The 21,558-nt window shown below is 35.8% G+C and overlaps 2 protein-coding genes across 3 annotated transcripts in view; one reads left to right on the top strand and one right to left on the bottom strand.

The window, feature by feature from the left end:
- The first annotated feature begins 518 nt into the window (after window positions 1-518).
- On the top strand, window positions 519-9,821 carry LOC121428584 (dnaJ homolog subfamily C member 22-like). 2 transcript variants are annotated; one of them, XM_041625315.1, is made up of 4 exons: window positions 519-778; window positions 4,430-5,117; window positions 5,522-5,763; window positions 6,721-9,821. In XM_041625315.1, the coding sequence occupies exons 2-4, from the start codon at window positions 4,511-4,513 to the stop codon at window positions 6,943-6,945; spliced, it is 1,074 nt and encodes a 357-aa protein (XP_041481249.1). In that variant the 5' UTR covers window positions 519-778; window positions 4,430-4,510; the 3' UTR covers window positions 6,946-9,821. The 2 variants fall into 2 exon arrangements, with proteins under 2 accessions (XP_041481249.1, XP_041481259.1); XM_041625325.1 differs by lacking the exon at window positions 519-778 and adding an exon at window positions 1,688-1,711.
- Window positions 9,822-11,221: 1,400 nt separating this feature from the next.
- LOC121428578 overlaps window positions 11,222-21,558 on the bottom strand; it is a 42,569-nt gene continuing 32,232 nt past the window's right edge. The window contains exons 31-37 of the mRNA XM_041625301.1: window positions 19,858-19,971; window positions 19,183-19,377; window positions 17,084-18,262; window positions 15,788-16,059; window positions 15,069-15,323; window positions 14,150-14,279; window positions 11,222-12,966 (exon numbers count right to left, since the gene is read on the bottom strand). Coding sequence (XP_041481235.1) covers window positions 12,763-12,966; window positions 14,150-14,279; window positions 15,069-15,323; window positions 15,788-16,059; window positions 17,084-18,262; window positions 19,183-19,377; window positions 19,858-19,971 — 2,349 coding nt within the window. The 3' untranslated portion in view covers window positions 11,222-12,762. The remainder of the gene's footprint in view (window positions 12,967-14,149; window positions 14,280-15,068; window positions 15,324-15,787; window positions 16,060-17,083; window positions 18,263-19,182; window positions 19,378-19,857; window positions 19,972-21,558) is intronic.

Below are 21,558 nucleotides of genomic sequence, written 5' to 3'. Positions count from 1 at the left end.
CTTGTTCTGTGGGTTATCCGATGTTCTTTTTAATCTATTAAGCAAGTCTCCGTAGGCAAATAGCAACCCGCGTCTCCCCCTCTTTCTTTCTTTCTTTCTCTCTTTCTTTCTTTCCTTCTTTCTTTCTTTCTTTCTTTCTTTTCTCTCTCTCTCTCCTCTTTTCTCTTCCTTGAGGGAGGTTCACATTATAAAAGCTATGCTTTTGAGTGAATCTCCCATTTCCACAGATACCCTTTTTTCTATTTAACTTATATATTATAATTTGTCTACAAAATGCACCATATTTTGTATAGTATCTTTACTATTGATGTTTTTTAATATTATTATAATGACAATGATTTGTATCGCAAATATTTGTTATAATGTATGAAAACGATTTGTTTCAATATTTATGTCATTTCTGTTGGAAATAAATCTGAATCTTAATCTAAAGTAACCGAGAAGTTAAAGGAGCCCCCACACATAACAGAGATACCCCATTGCATTAATTCAGCGCCGATATCCAGTTGGCCCCTCCCCTTCCATTGTCTTCTGCTGAACCTTTGACCCCGCACCAATGCACAGCTGACATGTGTACTTGTATTACTCAGAAAGATACTTCGGTCCCATGCGCTTCGATTTATGTACAGTCGACTTGCAACTCTAAGAACGCTATTGAATTCAAGTAATGTTATAGAAGTTTCAAAAGCTAGAAAATTGGAATTGAGCTTGCCTTCACAGAGCACATCCTTGCCAGCCTTGTGTGACCAAACAACGCCATTATTTCCCCAGTGATATGGTGAGACTTTAGTTTAACTCTAGCTTAAGTTTTACTAGACAGCTGGCAGCCGTCTGTTTCGAGGAGTTTTTTAACATTTTTTAATTTTTTAATTTCTCCTCGTCGACAATGTATTTGGTGAGTGAAGCCAACGAAGTTCAGCTGAACAACCAACATAACAGAGACCGAAGCTTTTGGTCTAAAGTTTTACTAGAAATAATCTAGATCCTATGGCTATCACTCTAACTCTTGTGACAAAATAAGGGTGGCAATGTTTGGCTTATTTTCTCTTTTTCTTTGGGGCAAATGCTTGATTTTTTTACACTGACAGTTTCCATTAGACCTGTTAATTCATACTGCTTGGCTCTTATTTAAATTTGATTCTTTATATCATTTTTTCTTAATTTTGTCTGAAGGAGAGCAACAATAGACATTTCTACTTTGATCGATGAACAGGCTTCGTCCTACAACATCGTTGGAGTAAACTAAACTAAACTAAAGATAGAGATCAAAAAATGAAAATTTTCTTGCCATATTAGTACTTTCCACCAATAGAGGGCATACACAAAAATATGCCCAAAATTCAAGTTTTTGAGCACTCTGGTGAATACAAAAATTATTCCCACATTACTAATGATAAATAAATTAAAACTGTATGAAAATTAGTAATTTTGGTCACAAAAGTGATATTAATGATTTTTTAAATTAGAGTGTGTGCTCTATTCAGCATTGGCATACCATAGTCCTGTAGATTCTCCACAGGCCAGATGGTAGCAGTGAACAAGTGATGGCTATGTAAAATGAAAATTTTAACCTGATTAGGCCCTAAATCTTGACAAATTTGGTATCAGCTGAAATGTCTAGGAAAGACAGGTGCAGTAGTTGTTTAATTATTCAATATGATGGTTATTGAAGAAATTACAGCATTTGAAAAATCGCAAAACACTGCTTTTGGTAAGTAATGGTAACGGAAATTGTAGGACATTAAATGTTGTGTTTGTGACAGTATTGCCATGATTGCCATTTATATTTTGTAGAAAAACCATTGTGGGGTGTCCAAACTTCGTGCAATTTTCAAAAATATTCATCAGGCTTAATTTTGTTCACAAAATATTCATAATTTATACTAAACCAATTCCAGAAATAGTTGCAACACTGACAGCAAGATCGTAAACTATAAAATCATGGACGAAAATGTAAAGTACCGGTAGGTCAAGGGGTTTCGCCGTTATCGCGATCTCAAAATTCTATTCCGATCGGCAATGCAGGCTGTGCTGGAAAACCATTGAGAAAAAGTGTGACCTAATTTCGCGCACCAAAGCTTTTGTGGAGATTGAAACAAAAACTCAAGCTCAAAAAGTGAAATATTTATGTCAGATTGCTGGCAAAATGCTATGGAATAGTACCACATTTAACTCACATTTTTGATGTTTTCTGCTTGCAAAGTGGTGATATCATGATGCTTGTGGATTTCTTGAATACGGACACTAGCGGTGACAAATTTGCCGATCTTTTGCCAATATTTTCATGAATACTGAACACATCCTAAAGGAATTTCGGTCGCTTTTCACATTGATGATGTCAGATTTTAAGGATTTTGGCTAGTTTTTGAGATAATGACCATCCCCGAAGTATGGACACGCGCAAAGTTTGGACTCACTGCCATACACTGTAGGATGAGGGGTTGGGTGTACGGACACCTAGCCAGGAGGCTTCTAGATAGTAAAAATCATTTACTAACATTAGGTTACTCTCAACGAAGCCAGGTCTCCCTTTCTATCCATTTGCGTGTACCACCAAAAAACCTGATACTTTTGCCCCCGAGATTTCTACTTTCTTTCTCAAAGATCTAGCCCTAAATCATGAAGGGGAGACCGGGGTTAGTTGGAACATGGGGCAGCTTTGTTGAAACATAATTTTCTTTAACGCCTGTAAAATGAATTTATGCAATACTGTCCTCAATTATTGCTTTTAATAATACAACACTGTTGGATTTAATAGCAATAAATTGAGGGCAATATTGCATAAATTTATTTTACAGGCGTTAAAGAAAATTATAATGTTTCAACTTACCCCATGTTCCAACTAACCCCGGTCTCCCCTACATGGGATACAACTTCATTTCCGACATTTCTATGCTTTGGATTTTATTTTTAAACAAGAATTCATCAAAAATATGAGAAAAATGTCATAAAAAGATGGAAAAGACTTGCTCGATGTTTACTCCGCCATCTTGTTTCCTTTGTTCTTCCCTAACGTTACGCGACGCAAGCGTCCGTATTGTAGGTGAAGAACAATATATTGACTCTGTTTTCGAGATTTAAAACAGAAAAATTGTCATTTTCCATTATTTTGATTCAAGAATGAAATATGTAAAAATGGTTCATTTTTATGTTTTACTGTATACTAATACTAACCTCCCACTAGTGTGAGTGGTAAATAATGGTGCAATACACTCAAGGGTTCATTACATGCCACCGCGCACATAAAATGTGTGGATGTGGATGCCAGAAGGGGTGTTGTAGCACGCGCGACTCACTAGTTAGAAATCCACTGCCAAATGCAGTTCTTGGTGCAAGGTTAGTATACTAATACTTACCACTCACCAGTGTGAGTGGGTGCAATATGGAAATCCTGAATTAAAGAAAATATCATGGAAACAATTGTCATTATTATCCCCCCAAAAAAAAATTCATTCAGTGTACAAAGTGTTAAGTAGAACTTAAGTCTAACTTGAAGTTTTTAAATTATTTTTTCTGAATTAAAAATAGGGGTGGAAAATGACAATTTTCTTGCAATTTTATTTTCCACCACTAAAAGGTGTACACAATATGCCCGAAATTCAAGTTTTTGAGCAATCTGGCGAATGAATACAAAAATGATCCCCTAGTTTTAATGAAAAGTAAATTGCAACTGTAAGGACATTAGTGATAAGGAACTTTTTGAGTGTATGCTGTGTACTGCATGAACATACATTCCCCACAGGCAGGGTGGTTGCAGCATGCAGTGAACAAGAGGTCTAATCTAGCCATCTGGCTCCCATAATGTAGATCTAGAAAACAAGTCGATCTATTTCTGTCAGGGATATGCTCTGCTGAGACTTTTTTTGCTCCTCCTCATCCCCTAGCAGGATGATTATAAAAATCAGGAATTGTTTAAAAATCATGGGAAACAGCAGATTTTTCAGTCTGATCTAGATCTATCAATATCAATAATTATCATGTCTGAGAATTTGAACGATGACTTCAAGATCGGAGCCCAAATAAAGCCGTTCCTGATCGTGAAATCCAGAACAACCATGGGCAGATTGTCGACCTTGAAATGTGATTGATAGATATTTACGAACAATTTGAATACTGGTAGGGAAATGTGCTTAAAGTCAGCTAGTGCAAAACTGCATTAAAACTAAATGCCATTAGCGCCAATCTTTTGATACTTCCAATTTCCAAATCCAATCTGACTTTAACCTAATTAATATAAAGGGATGTCAACAAATTAAAATTAGAGTGATTATGAAATTGAAATGCATGTATGGATGTACATGGAGGATAATATTTGAAAACAAAATTTCATTGTAATTTTTCATTTCTTGTTGAGAACTGGTTAGTGATTGGAGTATTCTGCAGTTGAGCCCAATGCAATGGATTTTTTTTTATTTATTTGGAAATACAGGTATCTGGCACCAAGAGCTCATTTTCTTCAAGGGGATGAAGTGCTACTCTAAGAGCAACATTTGCCAATAGAACAGAGACCATGGCAAAGAAGAGAAGTATTGCCTACTTCTTATGGTTAGTAGGTGGTTGGTTTGGACTTCATCATTTCTACCTTGGAAGGGACAGACATGCATTTGTTTGGTGGTGCACATTAGGCGGATTCTTTGGACTTGGATGGCTCCGAGATCTCTTCTGTATCGGGCGTTATGTTGATACAGCAAACGATGAACCATCTTACGTTGAATACTACACAGAGCTCTTAAGAAGGGGCAGGTATCCATCTTTCAGTATATCCAGATTTGCTGGTCAACTCTTTGTCAGCGCATTCTTTGGATTACTTGCAACCTCTGCAGTACCTAACGATGTCGCAGATGTTTTCCCCATCCTGCGACCTCTTCTTGCCCCATTTGCTGTAGCCCTAGGAGTGCATTTGGTTGGAAACATTGGCAGAGAGGAAGGGTCATTGAAAAATGCTCTTATTGGAGCATATATACCAGGTATTCTTCTGTATGCTGACCCCAATAATATAGTGTATCTATCAATATGCAGTGCTGTTTACTTCAGGAAGAGTGTTGCCTATAGGCGGACACCAGAAAGATGGAAAACAGAAGGCATATGTGAAAGGATAGTTATCTTAGGATTAGCTGGTAAGTTTTTGATCACCGAATTCATTTGTAGATTTCTCTCTTTCTGTGATTTTTAGTCCAGATCAGAAGGTAAATTTGACATTGTGTGAATCTTTTGAATTTATGCTATCAAGATGCATCCACTGTCAAATGTAAAATTGAAAATAAGGGAATCATTTTAAAACAGACTGATTTGATTGATGTACTTGGAGATCCTTGAATTAAGCGTGCCATGATCTGTATGATGTATCTGTAGATCATTTTTCCTTTGAATTAAAGTTGTTTCATTTGTTGAAATGATTCATGTTGACATAAGTCTAACAATAAGAATACTTAGCAAAATATGTTGGAGAAAATGATTTTTGTATTGTAAATACCAATTTCACAAGAATAAACCTTTGCTATCCTTGATATACCATTTGTAGGAGCTTTAGTGTGTACTGCTTGGGGCTGTGCTATATATTACAACATGTCTGTGACCACTGCCGAAGGAGAGACCATCTATGTGAAGGATGCCCTCACACATTTCTTTGAGTCACCTGCCTGGAAGGACTTCAAGGAGGTGATTGGACAAATCTGGAAGTTGATTCAGGAGCGAGGTTGGAAGGAGGCTTATAATGAGTTTGTTGAAGCCTTGGATCCGGAAGGAGAAGCTGCAGCTCATAAAGTAAGTTCCTTGGGCTTTTAAAATCAGAATTGATAATAATGTAGAGGATTTTAAGTTGGAGTAAGAGCATGTTGCTTGCAGTATATCTTTACTACCAATTATATGATCAAGATCTTCAGAACTAAATTCATAGGCATTTCTAACCCTGACAGTAGAGCTGGGGAGTGTTTTCATCAATATTTTCATTTGACAAGTTGTCAGATCTGACATCTTTCCTTGCTTCTGTTTGGCTGAGAAGCACCATTACTATGACAATTGTCTGATAAAACAGGACTGTAGGATTAAAAAAAAACATTTTCATGAAATGCTCTCCTGATATAGAAATATGCACATTATGCTTACTGAGCTAAAAATAAGTACACATGTACTTACATGTACGCTACATTAACCTAATATTTTGAATGCAATTTCAATTGCTTAGCGAGTTACATTATATACCACATTCATTTTCAGGTATGTATCTTCTAAATATATTATTTGTTGATGTTTAAGTACAGGAAGTTTTGGTTCCCCAATTAGAAATAAAAAAGGATAGAACTGATTTTAACAATAGTATGCATGCTAGGATTGTTGGTTGTATCACCATTTTCAAACAATCATAAAATAGATTGTGTGTAGATAGTGTACATGTACTTCTAAATCCACATTTTGTAATGATCATCATATCCAGGTCCACTGGTATTGCTAAAATTTTATGGTACACTGTATAAAGCTAAATGTTTTGCGGTGGTTCCATTCATATGAATTACGTTAAAAAATCTGAAACACGACAGATTGTTAATTTTTGCATTGTGACCTACATGTAATATGTAATAACTGAATGAAAAAGCAATAAAATTGTGGAAGTATACTCGCATGAATTTCCTGTCTTGAAGAAAACTTATTAGATGCATGCGTGTCATATTGATTGAAGATCAGCATAGACGTCTAGTTGACTTTGAATTCAAATATTTTCAGACCTTAGAGTTAGAGGAAGGAGCAACCCAAGAAGAGATCACTCAGCGATATCGTAAACTAGTGCGTAAATGGCATCCTGACAAACACAAAGGTGAGAAGAAGGAAGAAGCTTCAATTCGTTTTATGGAGATACAGGAAGCCTATGAAAGACTGTCAACCATCAACGCTCGCAGGGCTAGTCATAGGAAAGAACATAGCTTCGAAGATGAACCAAGAAGGTATTAAATATTAACAAAGAAAGCATTCAAAATTAGTAAAAGGAAAACAACCGAAGGAAAGCTCAAAGAAATGCAATATTCAAATAATAAATAATTTCATTCTTTCATTGAGCTTACCAAACAAATAAATAGCTGTGCCTTTATAGAATGAACCAATGGGGTTTGATGAATTCAAATAGATCCGTGAATTCACAAATTTTAAACTTGAAAAGAAAATCATGTATAATGAATAAAATTTTTATGATGATGATGACATAAATGGTATCATCATGTATAATTTTTTTATTTTTATCTAATGTTCTAAATGTTGTAAATTATCAGTCTTGTATGTCTTGAAAGATTTTCTTCAAAACTGTAAATTTCATTTATGCAATATGCCACTTTCATATAAAATCACGATTTTTCAATGTTTACAGTAACAAGTAAGAATACTTGTAAATTCCATGTGTGATAGTACTGCTCATATTAGAAATTCCATTGTGATGAAATATTGATATATAAATAATTTGTGATCTTTAGTTATTATATTTCATTTGTTGAATTAATAAGTTTCTAGTGCTTTTATTAGTTTTACATGTATATTTTGCCAAGAAACATTCCAAAAAAGTCAATGTATCAATGCATTGTCTATCAGTATATTAAAAATTATGCATAGGCAGGGTAAGGTTCTTTTTATTAAAAAAAGAAGAATTACAAATGTACAGAGGATAAGTCACTCTGATCAAAGAGATTGTTGGGTAAATGAATAAAAATAAAAACAAATTACTGCCTTGAATATTTTTACATTACGAGTTAATCTTATATTAAGTTGTTGTGCTATCACCAAGCTCAGTTTATGAACTTTATGCTTACTACCTCCATCTTTTGGATGTCTGTCATTTAATGGCATGGTTTGACCAAGCCAAACATGAACACTCTTATGGCGTCTGATCATTCTAGGTTTACTTGTGAAATTGGAAGCCATTTTAATGATCCTCATATGAAGTCAGAGGCTCATTTCAGCCTTCTTTTAACACTAATAGTTTCTTATTAATTCAATTCAATAACACATATATGTTTCACTGCATGTGTGATACAACCACATTAATTTGAGTTTCAGATGGATACATCCCCAACCCCCCTCACACTGTTCATGGGCAGATCAAGTACAGGCAGTATAAAACATGGTCTACTTGGTGTAAACTTGTGGAATGACACACTTGACGAATATCACAGTGGGTTTTAACCAAAAAAATGGTCATCTGATAACCCTGATTCATTTAGCTTGTTATGTGCTATCATTTACAAGCCACCAAAATGTTGGAACTTGATTAGTTATTAAAAGAGCTCATTACTTGTTCCAGCATTGTTATTGATAATAAATTTAATTAAAGGGGGCTACAGTATTTGATTGCAGAAAAGAAATCAAGGCTGTGAGAGTACAAATAAACATCTTGATTATCACACAAAAAACATGCTTGTACCAGTATGTATGATTTTTGCCAAAGACCTGTTACTTTATATTATGAATATGATTATAATACATTTCTACCTTCTTGTAAAAAAATAATAAGCTTTTGAATATTCAAACAAGAAGAGACCAATCCTACAAGTTCTTACTTGTTTAGTACAGGAAAGTGCCTAATGTAATAGTATATTCAACCCTGGAAGGGGGGGGGGGCACTTCCATTGATGATTGGATACCATGCACGTCCATGGGGTTTCGGAAAGCACCCTAAACAAGTATTTGCAATGTTCTAAAAATATACCCTTGACAAGTATTTCCTTAATTTGACCCCCTAAACAAATACAGCAAGATTTTAATTGTTGTCACGGACATGATCACAAACGTCTAATTTACCTTGGGTTTAGTAACTCCCATCCTCCCACACCTCGGTCAATGCAATCGGACACTAAATACGTAGTATAAAAAGTACATCCTTTACAAAGCATGTTAGTCTATTTATACCCACTCAAATTGGACCGTAAACACAGCTTTCCTTGCGAAATATATACCTTTTGTCAGTATTTTGGTGTTTTTGACACCCTTTATTACTCTTCAAAAAGAGATCCTTTTTACGCATCTCTTTTGACACGCATGATATCCACTTGTCAATGGAAGTGCCCCCCCCCATACCCCCTGGGTATATGTATATTTATGATGTAGAGGGTGTGTGTCCAGGGTATTATATTCAAAGTAGATATAGCATAAAGGAAATCATAGCATGACAATCAGTTTATTAAGAAAAATTAGGGTGTCATACTGGAACATTTTAGCTAGTATATGCCAACATACATAGGCCATGACAAGCCATTTCCTTGATCCCTTTTTTATATCAAGAATTGCCTGTTAACGACCCAAATGATTCTTCATGTAGTGTTTGAATTGATAGTTGATAGTGTTGTTGATATCAAGAATGGAATAGTTGATACAGTATGGGATCAAAAGAGAAAACGGCTGGGCACACTCAAGCAGGGACGTGAGTGTTGTATACACTTGCTACATCATCAAAGTGTGACATCCACTTTATTAATCTATCATCAATGTAAAATAATAATAAAGAATACATACATATATGCATTGTATATCTGTTGAATACATTTCAGCCAAGGTTCTTAAGACTCTTGACTATATTTGTTATCTTCTTTGGGTTGATATTGTTACTTGTTTGGAGAGTGATTTCTGGACCAGTAGTTTGAGAATTTGTGAAACAAATTATTGTAATTATTTTATATACATAGTACTACTCTGATATTCAGGATTTTATTCTAAACCTATGCATACCAAAGGTGGAAAGTTTTTCATGCCATTTGTATAACGTCTCTGTATTTCAGTACTTTTTTCTTAATTGGGGCTCATATTACCCCCCAACCCCCCCCCCCCCAAAAAAAAAGGGAGAAAGAAAATAATATGAACTGCTTAATTCTGTGAAAAATTGGATTTTGGAATCAAGCTACAATGGGAATGAATTCCAATAATTGTCACTCTCAGGTAGTTTTCATAAGCAGACAATACAGACTTGGATGCTTGTCAGACTTATGATTATGTATTAGTAGAATTCATTCCTTTTACACTGTAGATTGATTCCAAATCCCATTTTTCATTGAATTAAAACATTTCATATTACCTTCTTTTTTTTTTGGGGGGGGGGGTAAGATGAGCCCCAATTATGAATTATGAAAAAGTCAGTTAAGGTCATATATGTGTGTTAGCTTTCATGGGAATGATTACATTTGCTGATCCCAGAATTTGTACATGTTCCTGTAATAGAGATTTCTGTGGGGACAAGCAAACTTGGTATATACCAACCATTAATTATGTGGCCAAGCATGGCTCAATCTCAGGCAACAGTGTCAGGACAGAGAAAGTGAGATGAAGACTTTACCAAAAGATAGTTTTCAGTGGCATTACAATGTCATGACTCTTGAAATTAGCTTATGGTAAAGTGGAAGTCATTTTCTCACTTTCTCTAACCTGACACTGCCCAAGATTGAGCCAAGCTTGGCTAATCTCTGCTGGTTTGAAGTTCCTATGGAAACCTTTCACCCATATGACTTAAACCAAGTCTGCAAATCAAGCCATCCACCTTTTGTTCTTCAGCCATTAAGATATGCAATTTTCATAAGTTTAGTTATATATCTTTAAAGAGTGTATTGAAGTAAAGATATGTATGTCTATGAATCATATTATAAGAACATGTAGTATGATTTATGTAATTTCTATTTTTGCTTTCAAAACTTTATGATCATGTGTCTTGAACTTGATTAAAATTAATGGTGCCTTGCCTTCTACATACATGTATTTGTTCATTTTTGTATGCTGTTCACACTAATTTACAATAGCTATAAAGTGATTCGTTTGATTGGAATGAGGGTAGGGCAGCTTTTCACAGAATTGCTATCAGATTAAAGATAAAGGCCAGTTGTAAGGATCTCAAAATGACAAACAGAATTCCATGAAATGTTGGGGTTTTTACAAGTAATAGACTGTCCCACATATTTGTGTCAGTGATCATCAGAATTATCGGATTTTAGCTAAAATTTCATAAGTCAGAGACAAATGAAGAGGAGGGGGGGGGGAGAGGGGAAGATATGAAAGGAGGGAGCAGTGGGAATATACAAGAGTGAGACAGAAAGGATGAGATAGGAAGAGTGAAGATGGAAGATTGGGGAGAGGTCAGACAAAAAAGACAGGAGGGGGGAGAAGGAGTGATTTCATTAGGGGTAGAATAACAAAATGAGGGGGCTGGGGGATAAAGGTGCTTTTAGAATATCAAAATACACTTAACAAAAGTTAATATCATTGCCTTTTTAAGCTCTTTTATTGATATTTTGAACAAGCACTGAAGGTAAATGTACCATATTGTGAAACAAAATAAACATCCCGTAACTGTACTATAAAACTATAAGTTTTTCTTCCCTTTGCAATTTGTCAATTGAGTACAAGAGTAGCAACATCACATTTCAATGTATTAGGATAACATGTCTCGATGTAGAATGATGAAAAATATCACAGCCCAAAGTTGATGGGATTTGGTTAATGGTCCCAAAGACTACCTATTTACACTGATTTCAATGGAGATAAGATATTCATGTGTCCTTACCATTGGCCACAGAGAACCTATTCAATCATATTCGGTGTGAGATTTAATAATGCACTACCAAAATATGTATTTCACACAGTGCTAATAAAATATAGTCATAAAAAAGCATAAATGCATTAAAATAGAAATAAAAATATGATGACATCACACTTTCATACTCTATTGTAAAGTTGGGTACCAGCAAATCCACAATATATTAACACCGGTATGTAACAAACATGAGCCAAATTAACTAAACAGTAGCACTTGATTGCACCAATATAATGTATAATTTAGGATGTCTATCATATTCATGACCAAGCACCAATTAAATTTATTTCATGTATGGAAGATTTAAAGTGGCATCAAGATGGGGAAATATTTTGTTTTGCCATGTTGATGTTCCACAGTTGAAATGAAATCCATGCAATCATCATCAAACTTTGGTACCTACATTAAAAAAATGAAAAATAATGTAGGTTCATGGGCTAATTTTTTCTTTGGACTTTTGAAGTTCACATGTTAAAAATGAGGTAATCAAGTTATTTTTAGCCTGTTAGGCCTCAAGGAATGGCAATGTTGAGTTAAAATCCCTATTTCACTGTCAAGACCCATGCAAGTTTCACCAGACTTTCACTTTCATTCAGAAATATACATATACTAAGTTGACATTCATCTTTTAAGGCCGACAGGGCATGATGACATTTTTCGCCAACTTGTCATTTTGATGGCACCTTAAAGATCCTGTAGAATGGCAGCAGCTTGGAACACAAAGAAATTGAGACTTTCACACTTTCATGATACATGTATATCAATGTGTAATTTTTGTTGCTACTGCCTACTACACTCTCCATTTTATTTCATTTTTTTATTAGATGTTTATATCATTCTAGAAATTTGAATTTCATAATTGGCAATCAATCAAATCAGGGAACTTTGAAGTCGTGAATTAACAAGTTTCAATCATGTGAATACTTTCTGAAATATGATTGGTTCAGTTGGAATCAAAAGATCACCCCTCCAATAATCTTCAACCATCAATAATTAATTTAGGTAATGGTAATGATACATCTGTTGTTATTCAGACACACAAATAAATTCTTAGGAATAAATGTCCAGCTGAAATAGCTTTCAGCATTATTCTATGATCAGCTGCAAGTCTATTGCCTTGACTTCATACTCCTAATCAAAGCTTAGTTCACAAATACAAGATGAAGCATTGAAGCATCAAGGTTTTAAGAAGCCATGTCAAGGTATGTCTGCTAAGATTCTGTAGATATTTCTTTGAGGGGTTGTTGTCCAGTCATTACACCATCCATTGCATGTTTCTTGTGAATTTTAATCCTTGGTAGAGTCCATGGGTCACAGGTTGATGCTATAGAGTTCCGAGGGACGATAGGAACGTCTTCCCCGTTCTCCGATTGGATGATTGATGGAAGGCTAGGACCAAATTTATGACGGTCCTCCTATACCATGAAAAATTGACAATGACAAAAGGTTTTTAGATACATGTACTTAGTATTTAACCATTTAACCAAGATCATCTAACATCGCAATGGCTGTGCTTATAGGCAGACACAGATCGAGCTGGATGAGACACAATGCCCTGAATTCACAAACGTGGTTTTTAAAACCATCAGTTGAACTCATGTTTTACGCAGATTTCATGTATAAATTACACTTATTTACCGCATATATTAAAAAATTTCCTCTGCTAATGCGCACTTACATCACAGTGCGCCAAATTGACGCCTGTTGCCATGATTAAGTACGCTATTTCATTCATGAGTCCACTATTTGCATTAATTCAAAACAGTGGACTAATGAATCAATTCATAAATTAATTAAGAGTCTACTCTTCATGGACTCATGAATAAAATAGCATACTTAACCATGGCAACAGGCGTCAATTTGGCGCAGTGTGACAAAAAGCACACATCAGCATTGGACATTTTCTAATATACGCAGTATTTTGATTCATACAGGAAATCTGCATAAACGATGGTTCAACCAATGGTTTTAAAAACCACCTTTATGAATTTGGGCCAATAGTTTTGAGAGGCCAAGAATTGTTTAAAACAATATGGGACCTGAAATAGTATTGTGTTCACCTGGCTAGATTTGCCACAATATAGATCTAATTGCCATTTCAACATACCCTCACATAATTTGGGCTGAATTTAATGGCATCCAATGACAAAATTTTGTATAATCTGGAAATTTAAAAATATGTTAATTGTTCTTAGAACTGGTAACAATAACTTGTAGAAGAAATTGTATTGAAGAGTAAGGTATGATACTAACAGGAATGAGACAAGGTAGATATTACACAGAGCGGAATTAGCCCAAGAATCAATTCTCCAAAGTGTGTAATTGTAACAAAATCATGATTCCCAAAGGTATATGCATGTATGTCACATGAAAAAATTAATTTTATAAAGAAGAGAAAAAATATTTTCATTCAGTATCAGAAAAATAGAATTCCACATGTATATAGATGTGTGACACAATTTTTTTTATTTAAATGTATTATTTTTACTCCCAGTTCTCATAGTGCTTTTAATTTGACCCCTCCTTTCTGTCTAAATTCTCTCCAATCAGTCCCTAAAAATATAAAATGCAAAGGTAATAAAGGTATTCTTGTATTACCTGATCACAAAGGCGACATGGTCTCTTTGGCTTCTCAGTTTCCTTTTCTGTTGGTTCGAAAGACACCATAGGCAAAGGTGTTTCCCATTGAAATAGATTTCCCTTCTTGTTAGGATGAGGTTCGCTGAGCCTACAAAAATAAGATTAAGTAAAACAGACTTCTGACCTTACCTTATTCTTCCTCATAGACATTGAGGAAAGGGGTTTTCATACATTACCCTGCTTCATGCAAAAATTGATTTACAAATATTTTGGTCATTTATAACTTTTTTTCAATGTGTATAAATCAGTTAGGGATAGAAATTATACAATTAATTTTTCACAGAAATTGAATATACAACCAGAGGTCATCTCAAAAGTGGATTAAGCCTTGAAATATAACAAGGGGAATATCAAAGTAAAGATCATTAAAAATAGTTTATGACCAAAAGATCTGAGACGAGCTAAACCCCTAAGTGGCCAGGGTCCCCAAGAAATTCTTGTGAAATCTCTCTACAACTCATGAAGGGGTATGCAGGATATTTCATGAATTTCTTGCAAAGAATCTTGCTCATCTTTTGAGATTAAGATCATAACATCTAGGTTTGTGGCTCTGAAGTTATGCAATACATGTATAATGCAGCATCTCGGACTGGAAATTGCTTTTAAAAAAGCGATTCAATATGAATTGTTTTTAGCCAATATCAAAAAAATGTATGATTGATATTGCTTGTACTGATAAAAGTAATACAATTCATGTATTTGCTCTTAATAAGTTAGTACCTTGAGCACTTGCATAATGCATGTATAATCAGTATTATTTATATTTACATGAACAAGTATTAATCAAAAAGAACTTTTCATGTCTGTACTTTCAACCAATCACTGTCCTGAAATAAGAAAATGTTCCATTGCCACATTGCCATGGAATATTCCTAACCTTCTCTTAATGAAATCTATCTCCTGCAGAGCAAAAAGAGATGGATATAGCATTTGTGTTCTAAGCCATATCTTCGTGTCAACATCATATTTCTTCCATTCCTCTCTCTTCCTCTCAGATGCACCGAGAGACAAGTCATGTTTCCTGGTTCCCATGGTAACACAATGACCTTCTTGTCTTTGTTGGGCAGAGTATTGTGGAACCATATTAGACCAGGTCATCTGCAGCGCACCATACCCTGTGATGCCTCGCTTTCTAAGGTCGCGAAAATCAAAATGTTTTGGAAGGGCAAAAGCAAAACATATTAGATATATGTACGGTGTGAATTATATATTCTTCTAATTACTTCATTTATCTTTAATAGAATCTCCTGTAATAATTGTGATTATTTAATTAGAATCTTAGGTCTTTTAATCTGGCAAGTGTTTCATTAAAGGACATTGTGGCATTTATTTGACAAAGTAAATGGTACTAAAAATTTAACATAGTGACAGTCAGACATCTGTGCATCTCAGCAAATCAAAACCAAAGTAAGATGTTAGATCTGACAGACAACAGATGTTGTTGAATTATTTTCTAGGGTTTCAAACAGACTGAATCAATTGTGTGAAATGGAATTCTATATTCTCATCCAGAATCATCCAAACATCAAAACAGAACTGACTCTATATAACTTCTTTGAAAAACCAATAATAATGTACAATCACAACATTACTCACCCCAAGGATGGACCCTCAAGGATATCTCCTCGTCCTCCAATGCCTTGACCTTTGCCCTTTGACCCCACTGTGATGTCATGCAGTACCCTTTGGTTACTAATGCCTGGAGTTAGAGGGACTCCTGAAGGAACATACTTGATGTTTGTTGGTTTCGTAGGTATTTTCTCATAAACTCTTCTATTGCCCCTTTGGAGCTCTTGAAGTAAGTCATGGTGCCTTCGCTTGTCTTTGATCATCGGAAGGTGAAAGAAGTCCCGCCAATTTTCTTTTGGCTGAAGATAAGAGGAAACAAAGCACTAATATCTGAGCAAGTACAGGTTGACTTTAGTTTAACATTGACACAGATTAGGATGCAGTTAACATGTTTAATGATGCAATGATGTATACAAAATATGAAAGAACAAAGTCTAATGCCCGGTTGACACTTGCATGCATTGTGGTTCCCACATAGTTTGCACATGGGCACGCACTCATGCAGACCAATGAGCGAGCTATGCATGCCAGCTTGCAGATAGGTGCGTGGCAGTGCGTGCCGGTTCGTGAAATGCATGCCAAAATTTTCAACATGATGAAAATTGTGGCACGCATTACAAATTCATGAACTATGCGCAACCTATGCGCGACCTAGTCGTGCCACTGCGTGGCATCGAAATAGAAACTTTGTGGCGCAAATAATAGTAGGCACACCCCCAGGGTAGTGGAACGCAGTTCATGACTAGTTAACGACAGGGTCGCGCATACTTTGCGCATAGGTCAAGCATACTTCACGCATAGTTCACGAATGATATGCGCAAAATTGTGAGTGCGGACCACGTGATCAGTGTGAGTCGTCCTTATCAACGAACGTAGAGGTACATTGAATATTAAAATTTGCACAAGATACGTCATAGAATAGGGTGTCGAGAATATTTGCTGAAAGAACGTCGGGACAGTGCGCGAAATATGCGAACACTGCATGAACTATGCGCGAACTATGTGCGAACAATGCGCAAACATGTCGTGAACGTGATATAGCCAAGTCGTGCCATAAAGTGTCCTGCACTGGCACGCATCATTGCGGGGCAATGTGGGCACCACAATGCGTGCAAGTGTCAACCGGGCATAACAAGGCAAGGGCCTTCATGCTACTTTAACATTGAGCCATGATCATGATCTTCTAAATAAACAACTTGAGTAATAGGTATAATCACACTGAGAAGACTGATAATCTGATAGAATAATGTAACAAAATGAAAACTCTTCTATACTTCAAAATTTGAAAATCACACTAATCATTAACTTGAGAGTGAGACTTACCACAATCTGTGAGTCTCTGTCATCTTTGTGTGCACTAAGGAGTTCATGTCTTCTAACATTAGCCATGGTGAGGTTTGACTTTGGTCTGCTACTCTCATCTTGTCTTGATTTAATCCCACCGCTGCCACCAGTTTTTGTACCAATTACAGATTCACTGAATGTATCACTAGTACCTGTCCCTGTACCAGTCAACAAGCTTTCTCCAAGACCAGAGTCTCCTGTGGGTTCCACAGGGGTGTTGAACCTGGGTCGAAATGGCGTACCCCAACCCTTGGCGATCATCTCATCATCCTCCAATCGCCTCCTGTCCTTGTAAAAATGAATCCCTTTCCCAAAGCTCCTTTTCTCAATTTCTTTCTTGCTCTTTTCTCTTGAAATTGGCTGAATGACTGGCTTTCTGAGAGATTGAGATCTGAGAGATTGTTCTGGAGTGGTGACCTCCTCTTCTTCTTCCTCTATTGGAAGATGCACCATTTGTCGAAGGTTTGTTTGAAAAGAGGTTTGTTCTGTTTCAGATACCACAGATTGATATGACGCCTCCTCTTGTACCCCTACAGATATTCGTGAATCATGGCTGGATCTTTCTGCCACAATGCTTGTGGTTGTTTCAGTCCTCTGAACAGAAGATTGAGACTTCAGTATTGCTTTGATATCTCGTCTTGCTCCCTGGTACACTTTCCCACCCACATTCTGTGGTTTAGAGTAATATTTGTAGTACTGCGCATGATAAGGTAGTAGATGCTTTAGCTTTTGGCGTTTCTTCTTCATGGCTTCTTCATACTCCTCCATATGTTTCCTCATCTTTTCTTTAGCTTTTTTCTCCATGATTGCTTTCTCCCTCTCAGCAGCCATCTCTTTAGCTTTCATCATGGCTTGGTGTTTGTTCAGTTTCACAGGTTTTGATAGAAGCTCTTCTTCAGGATGTCTTGCAAAGCTCTCCATCTCTACAAGCTTCTCCTCCCATTCATCTTCTATACTTTCATCTTTTTCTTCATCTTTCTCCTCCTCCTCCTCCTCATCTCCTTCTTCACTTTCGTAACCACTCAAAGCTTCATCACTTAATTCTTCTTCTGCCAAGGCTATTATCTCCCCAGTTGCTGTGGGCCTGTGCACTCTGTGTGTGAGTGACATTCTGCGCTTTTTCTTGTGGATAGGTGCTTGAATCTTTAAACCTTTTGGCTGGGATAAAAAGAAAGACAAACAAAAAATATCACACAATACATAGAATTATATATAGAGAGAGAATCTTACTCAACAATCTCAACTTCAAAAAGAAAAATAGAGGGGAAAATCCTGTTCAGATATGCACATTTCCAAAACACAAAATAGTTGCAGGATTATACAACCTTTTAACATGGTCTCTAAATCTACAAATCATTCCTGACAATGGATTCTTTAAGTCTCTGTTTTTTAACCAGCTTTTATTTGTCAAATTGCCAACAGTATTATCTTAATTACAGTCCTGCTTATAGAAAAAAAATACATGCATACATCTAAAATACATAGAGATAAATAGATTTTGAAAATTACAAATTACTTTTACTTTTGAAATTCTTCCAATACATTACTAATCTCAGCATTTCAGCAATTTCTCCCTGAATCCAGCCTGATGACAAGGTGAATTCAATAAACACAAAAATTGAGAGACAATGAAATTTCCCTTTAAATGCTTCTAAATATTAAGAAAAACTAGAGTGTTATATTAGAATAGCTTTGACTTGAAAGAAGAATAGCAAAAGAAATTAAATCAAAGAAGGAGGATGAGTACTACAATTTCATTTTTGTTAATTCTACAGAACAGGAGTGAACTGCTACTTTCAAGAGTTGTTTAGAGCAGAAAAGGGACTAATCAATATCAAGAGTTTTTGTATAAAATGTTAAAATTGTTTGAATTAAATATAATACACCCTGCCAAACCTTGCTTATAATTTTTTTCCCTCTGGAATTTTCATGAAAAATTGGCATTAAATCTGTACATGGTTGAACTATACATTACTTCTCCCCTATCATGAGACAAATATACAAGAAAGGTCATTATTGACTTTGATTTGTTTTAAATTATGAACATCCTAAAGTTGAGTTTACTTTGAAGGGTTTACCTTGTACTGATAAAGATCTTTGTCGCCAAGGTAGGTCCGTAGCCAATCCTCAACCCTCTCTGGACTATAAGATGAAGGAAAGTGAGATTGTGAAGACTGTCTGCGTTCTAGGAGATGTGTAGCAGCGGTATGTAGTCTGGTCTCTCCTTGTCTGGCCTCGCGTCGGAATCGCCTAGCAAGGTCATCTAATGGATCCTGCGATACAAACAATTATTTCATCGTATTTCATTCCACATCATACAGAGAATTCAGAACAATGAAATACTACTAGTTAATGACTAAAAAACAAAGGAATATGTATACAATTGTGTTCATGGTCTGAATGAATACAAAGTGAAATGTGAAGGAAGTAGAAACCAGTGAAAGGCAATCTTCTCAGGTGAGGTATTCACAAGACATAACAGAGTGGCAACGATGTAATCGAGTAGAGCGGAAGAAAGAATCTACCTTTAAAAAAGGAACGAAGTAAACAAAAATGTGTATATGAATGTCTATGTAAAAGTAATGATGAACAAAAGATAAACAAGAAAGTGATTTAACAGAAGAAATCCAACAAAAAAAGATGGGTAACGGAAAAGGAAGAATATGGCGGCATAAAAACGCAGTATGTTCACAGTAAAAGAAACAAAAGCTGAATATATTTTAAAATTGATCTGAATATTTGATGTTACATACCATTGTTTGCAGTTGCATGATACCTATATTTGCCAGATAATCCTCCATCGCATTCTTACTTGAGATCCCAGCTAGATTAGCTAGAGCCTCTGCTGCTTCTTTCTGTATGGAACTCTGAGTGTAAGAAATCAAAATAATTCACGTAAATTTAAAACTGAAATTTGAACCACTGCATCAACTGATCATTTGAAGCTGATAATAGCAATTAAAATATCAATAGCAAATAAATGATACTGTCTCCTAAATAAGAAATATTATTACCTGAATGAGGCATTTTGGAGACATGATATAAACGCGTATTTTGTCTGTCTAACTGATTAACTCAACATAAACTACGTCACAATGGCTCGGTCATCGATCAGCTGAATGACGAGTGACCATAATATTCGTACACCCCTCCTCCCCGAAAAGAGTAATTTTCCTATTGCACCTACGTACAATAATTAGCGGTCCATAATATCAGTATTCCGAGGTTCCGAGCTCATCAATCCCCAGCGCATTAGTGGATGCGTATAAAGAGATACGCTTCATAAGGATCCGCGCACCAACAATATACGTCATAATAAAGACACCGCTGGATCCGAGCGCTTGTAAGTACGTCATAATGGTAAAGTGCAGAGCCTAGACCGATATTAACCTGACACAATAGAACTCTATTTTTAAAAGAAAAATCCCCATTATCATGATTTTTGCTCTAGATATCTGATTTGGATGATAATAAAAATATTGACTAGCTCTTCTTTCAGCTTGCCATTGCTATTAACAGTTTGTTGTTGCAAGCTTGTAAATAGACATACATGTACATGTAGGTGCATATTTACCAGCCTTTGTGGAAACATTTTCAACACTATTTGTGGAGATCATAAAAAGGAAATACATTGCAGTCATGACAAGAATTGACACTAGAGGCTTGACCAAGGTAAGTCCAACAATTTAGTTATATAATCTATCAATATGTTAATTTAATGTACTAGGAAGAGTTGAACAGGTAATAATAATAATATTGACTGGCGTTACTTTCGGGAGATCCCAAAAATATTTCCCTCACTAGACCCATATTGCCCTCGTCTTCGACTCGGGGCAATATGAGACTAGTTTGGGAAATATATTTGGTATCTCCCTCAAGGCCAGTCAATATTATACAGATATTGACTAATGGGGTGTGTAATATAAACATTCTTTGGACCGCCGGATTTGTATTTTCCCGAGGGGTTATATTTTCCCGAAGTGCGCAGCGCTGAGGGAAAATATTAATCCTTTAGGTGGTCCAAAGAATGTGTTTTTACACATCCCATCAGTCAATATCTGTTATATTAGATAGCCTCTAATGATGAAGATAAAGTTAGGCCTAACGATGCGTGCAGCATGTTTATGATATTCAAAGTGATTGATTGAACTGGTATAGATCTAACATTAGATCTTGATCTATATATATCTAAGTAACGTTAGTCTAACGCAGTGAATGACCCTTTTCTATTCAAATCAACTTTGTTTAGGCCTACCCCTAGATCTAAATCTAAGTTCGAGCCCAGTCCACGTCCAAGGCAGGCCGATAATGCATGGTAACATCTAATCCACAAGAGGGCGCCATACACGTAAAAAATATATTCATGGACCGGTTAGTCAATATATTCATCGAAGGTGGACCGGCTGGGAAAATACATGGATTTCGATCATATCACATGACGCGCAATTGACCAA

This window comes from Lytechinus variegatus, chromosome 1, assembly GCF_018143015.1.
Source record: "Lytechinus variegatus isolate NC3 chromosome 1, Lvar_3.0, whole genome shotgun sequence".
Taxonomy (NCBI): domain Eukaryota; kingdom Metazoa; phylum Echinodermata; class Echinoidea; order Temnopleuroida; family Toxopneustidae; genus Lytechinus; species Lytechinus variegatus.
Note: the sequence above shows the minus strand (reverse complement) of the source record. Positions and strands in the feature narration are given on the sequence as shown.

Excerpts from the sequence above, each read along its gene's own strand:
- LOC121428584 (XM_041625315.1), top strand. The coding sequence starts at position 4,511 with ATGGCAAAGAAGAGAAGTATTGCCTACTTCTTATGGTTAGTAGGTGGT. Across the intron at positions 5,118-5,521 it reads AGTTATCTTAGGATTAGCTG|GAGCTTTAGTGTGTACTGCT; the intron begins GTAAGTTTTTGA and ends TACCATTTGTAG. Across the intron at positions 5,764-6,720 it reads GAGAAGCTGCAGCTCATAAA|ACCTTAGAGTTAGAGGAAGG; the intron begins GTAAGTTCCTTG and ends AAATATTTTCAG.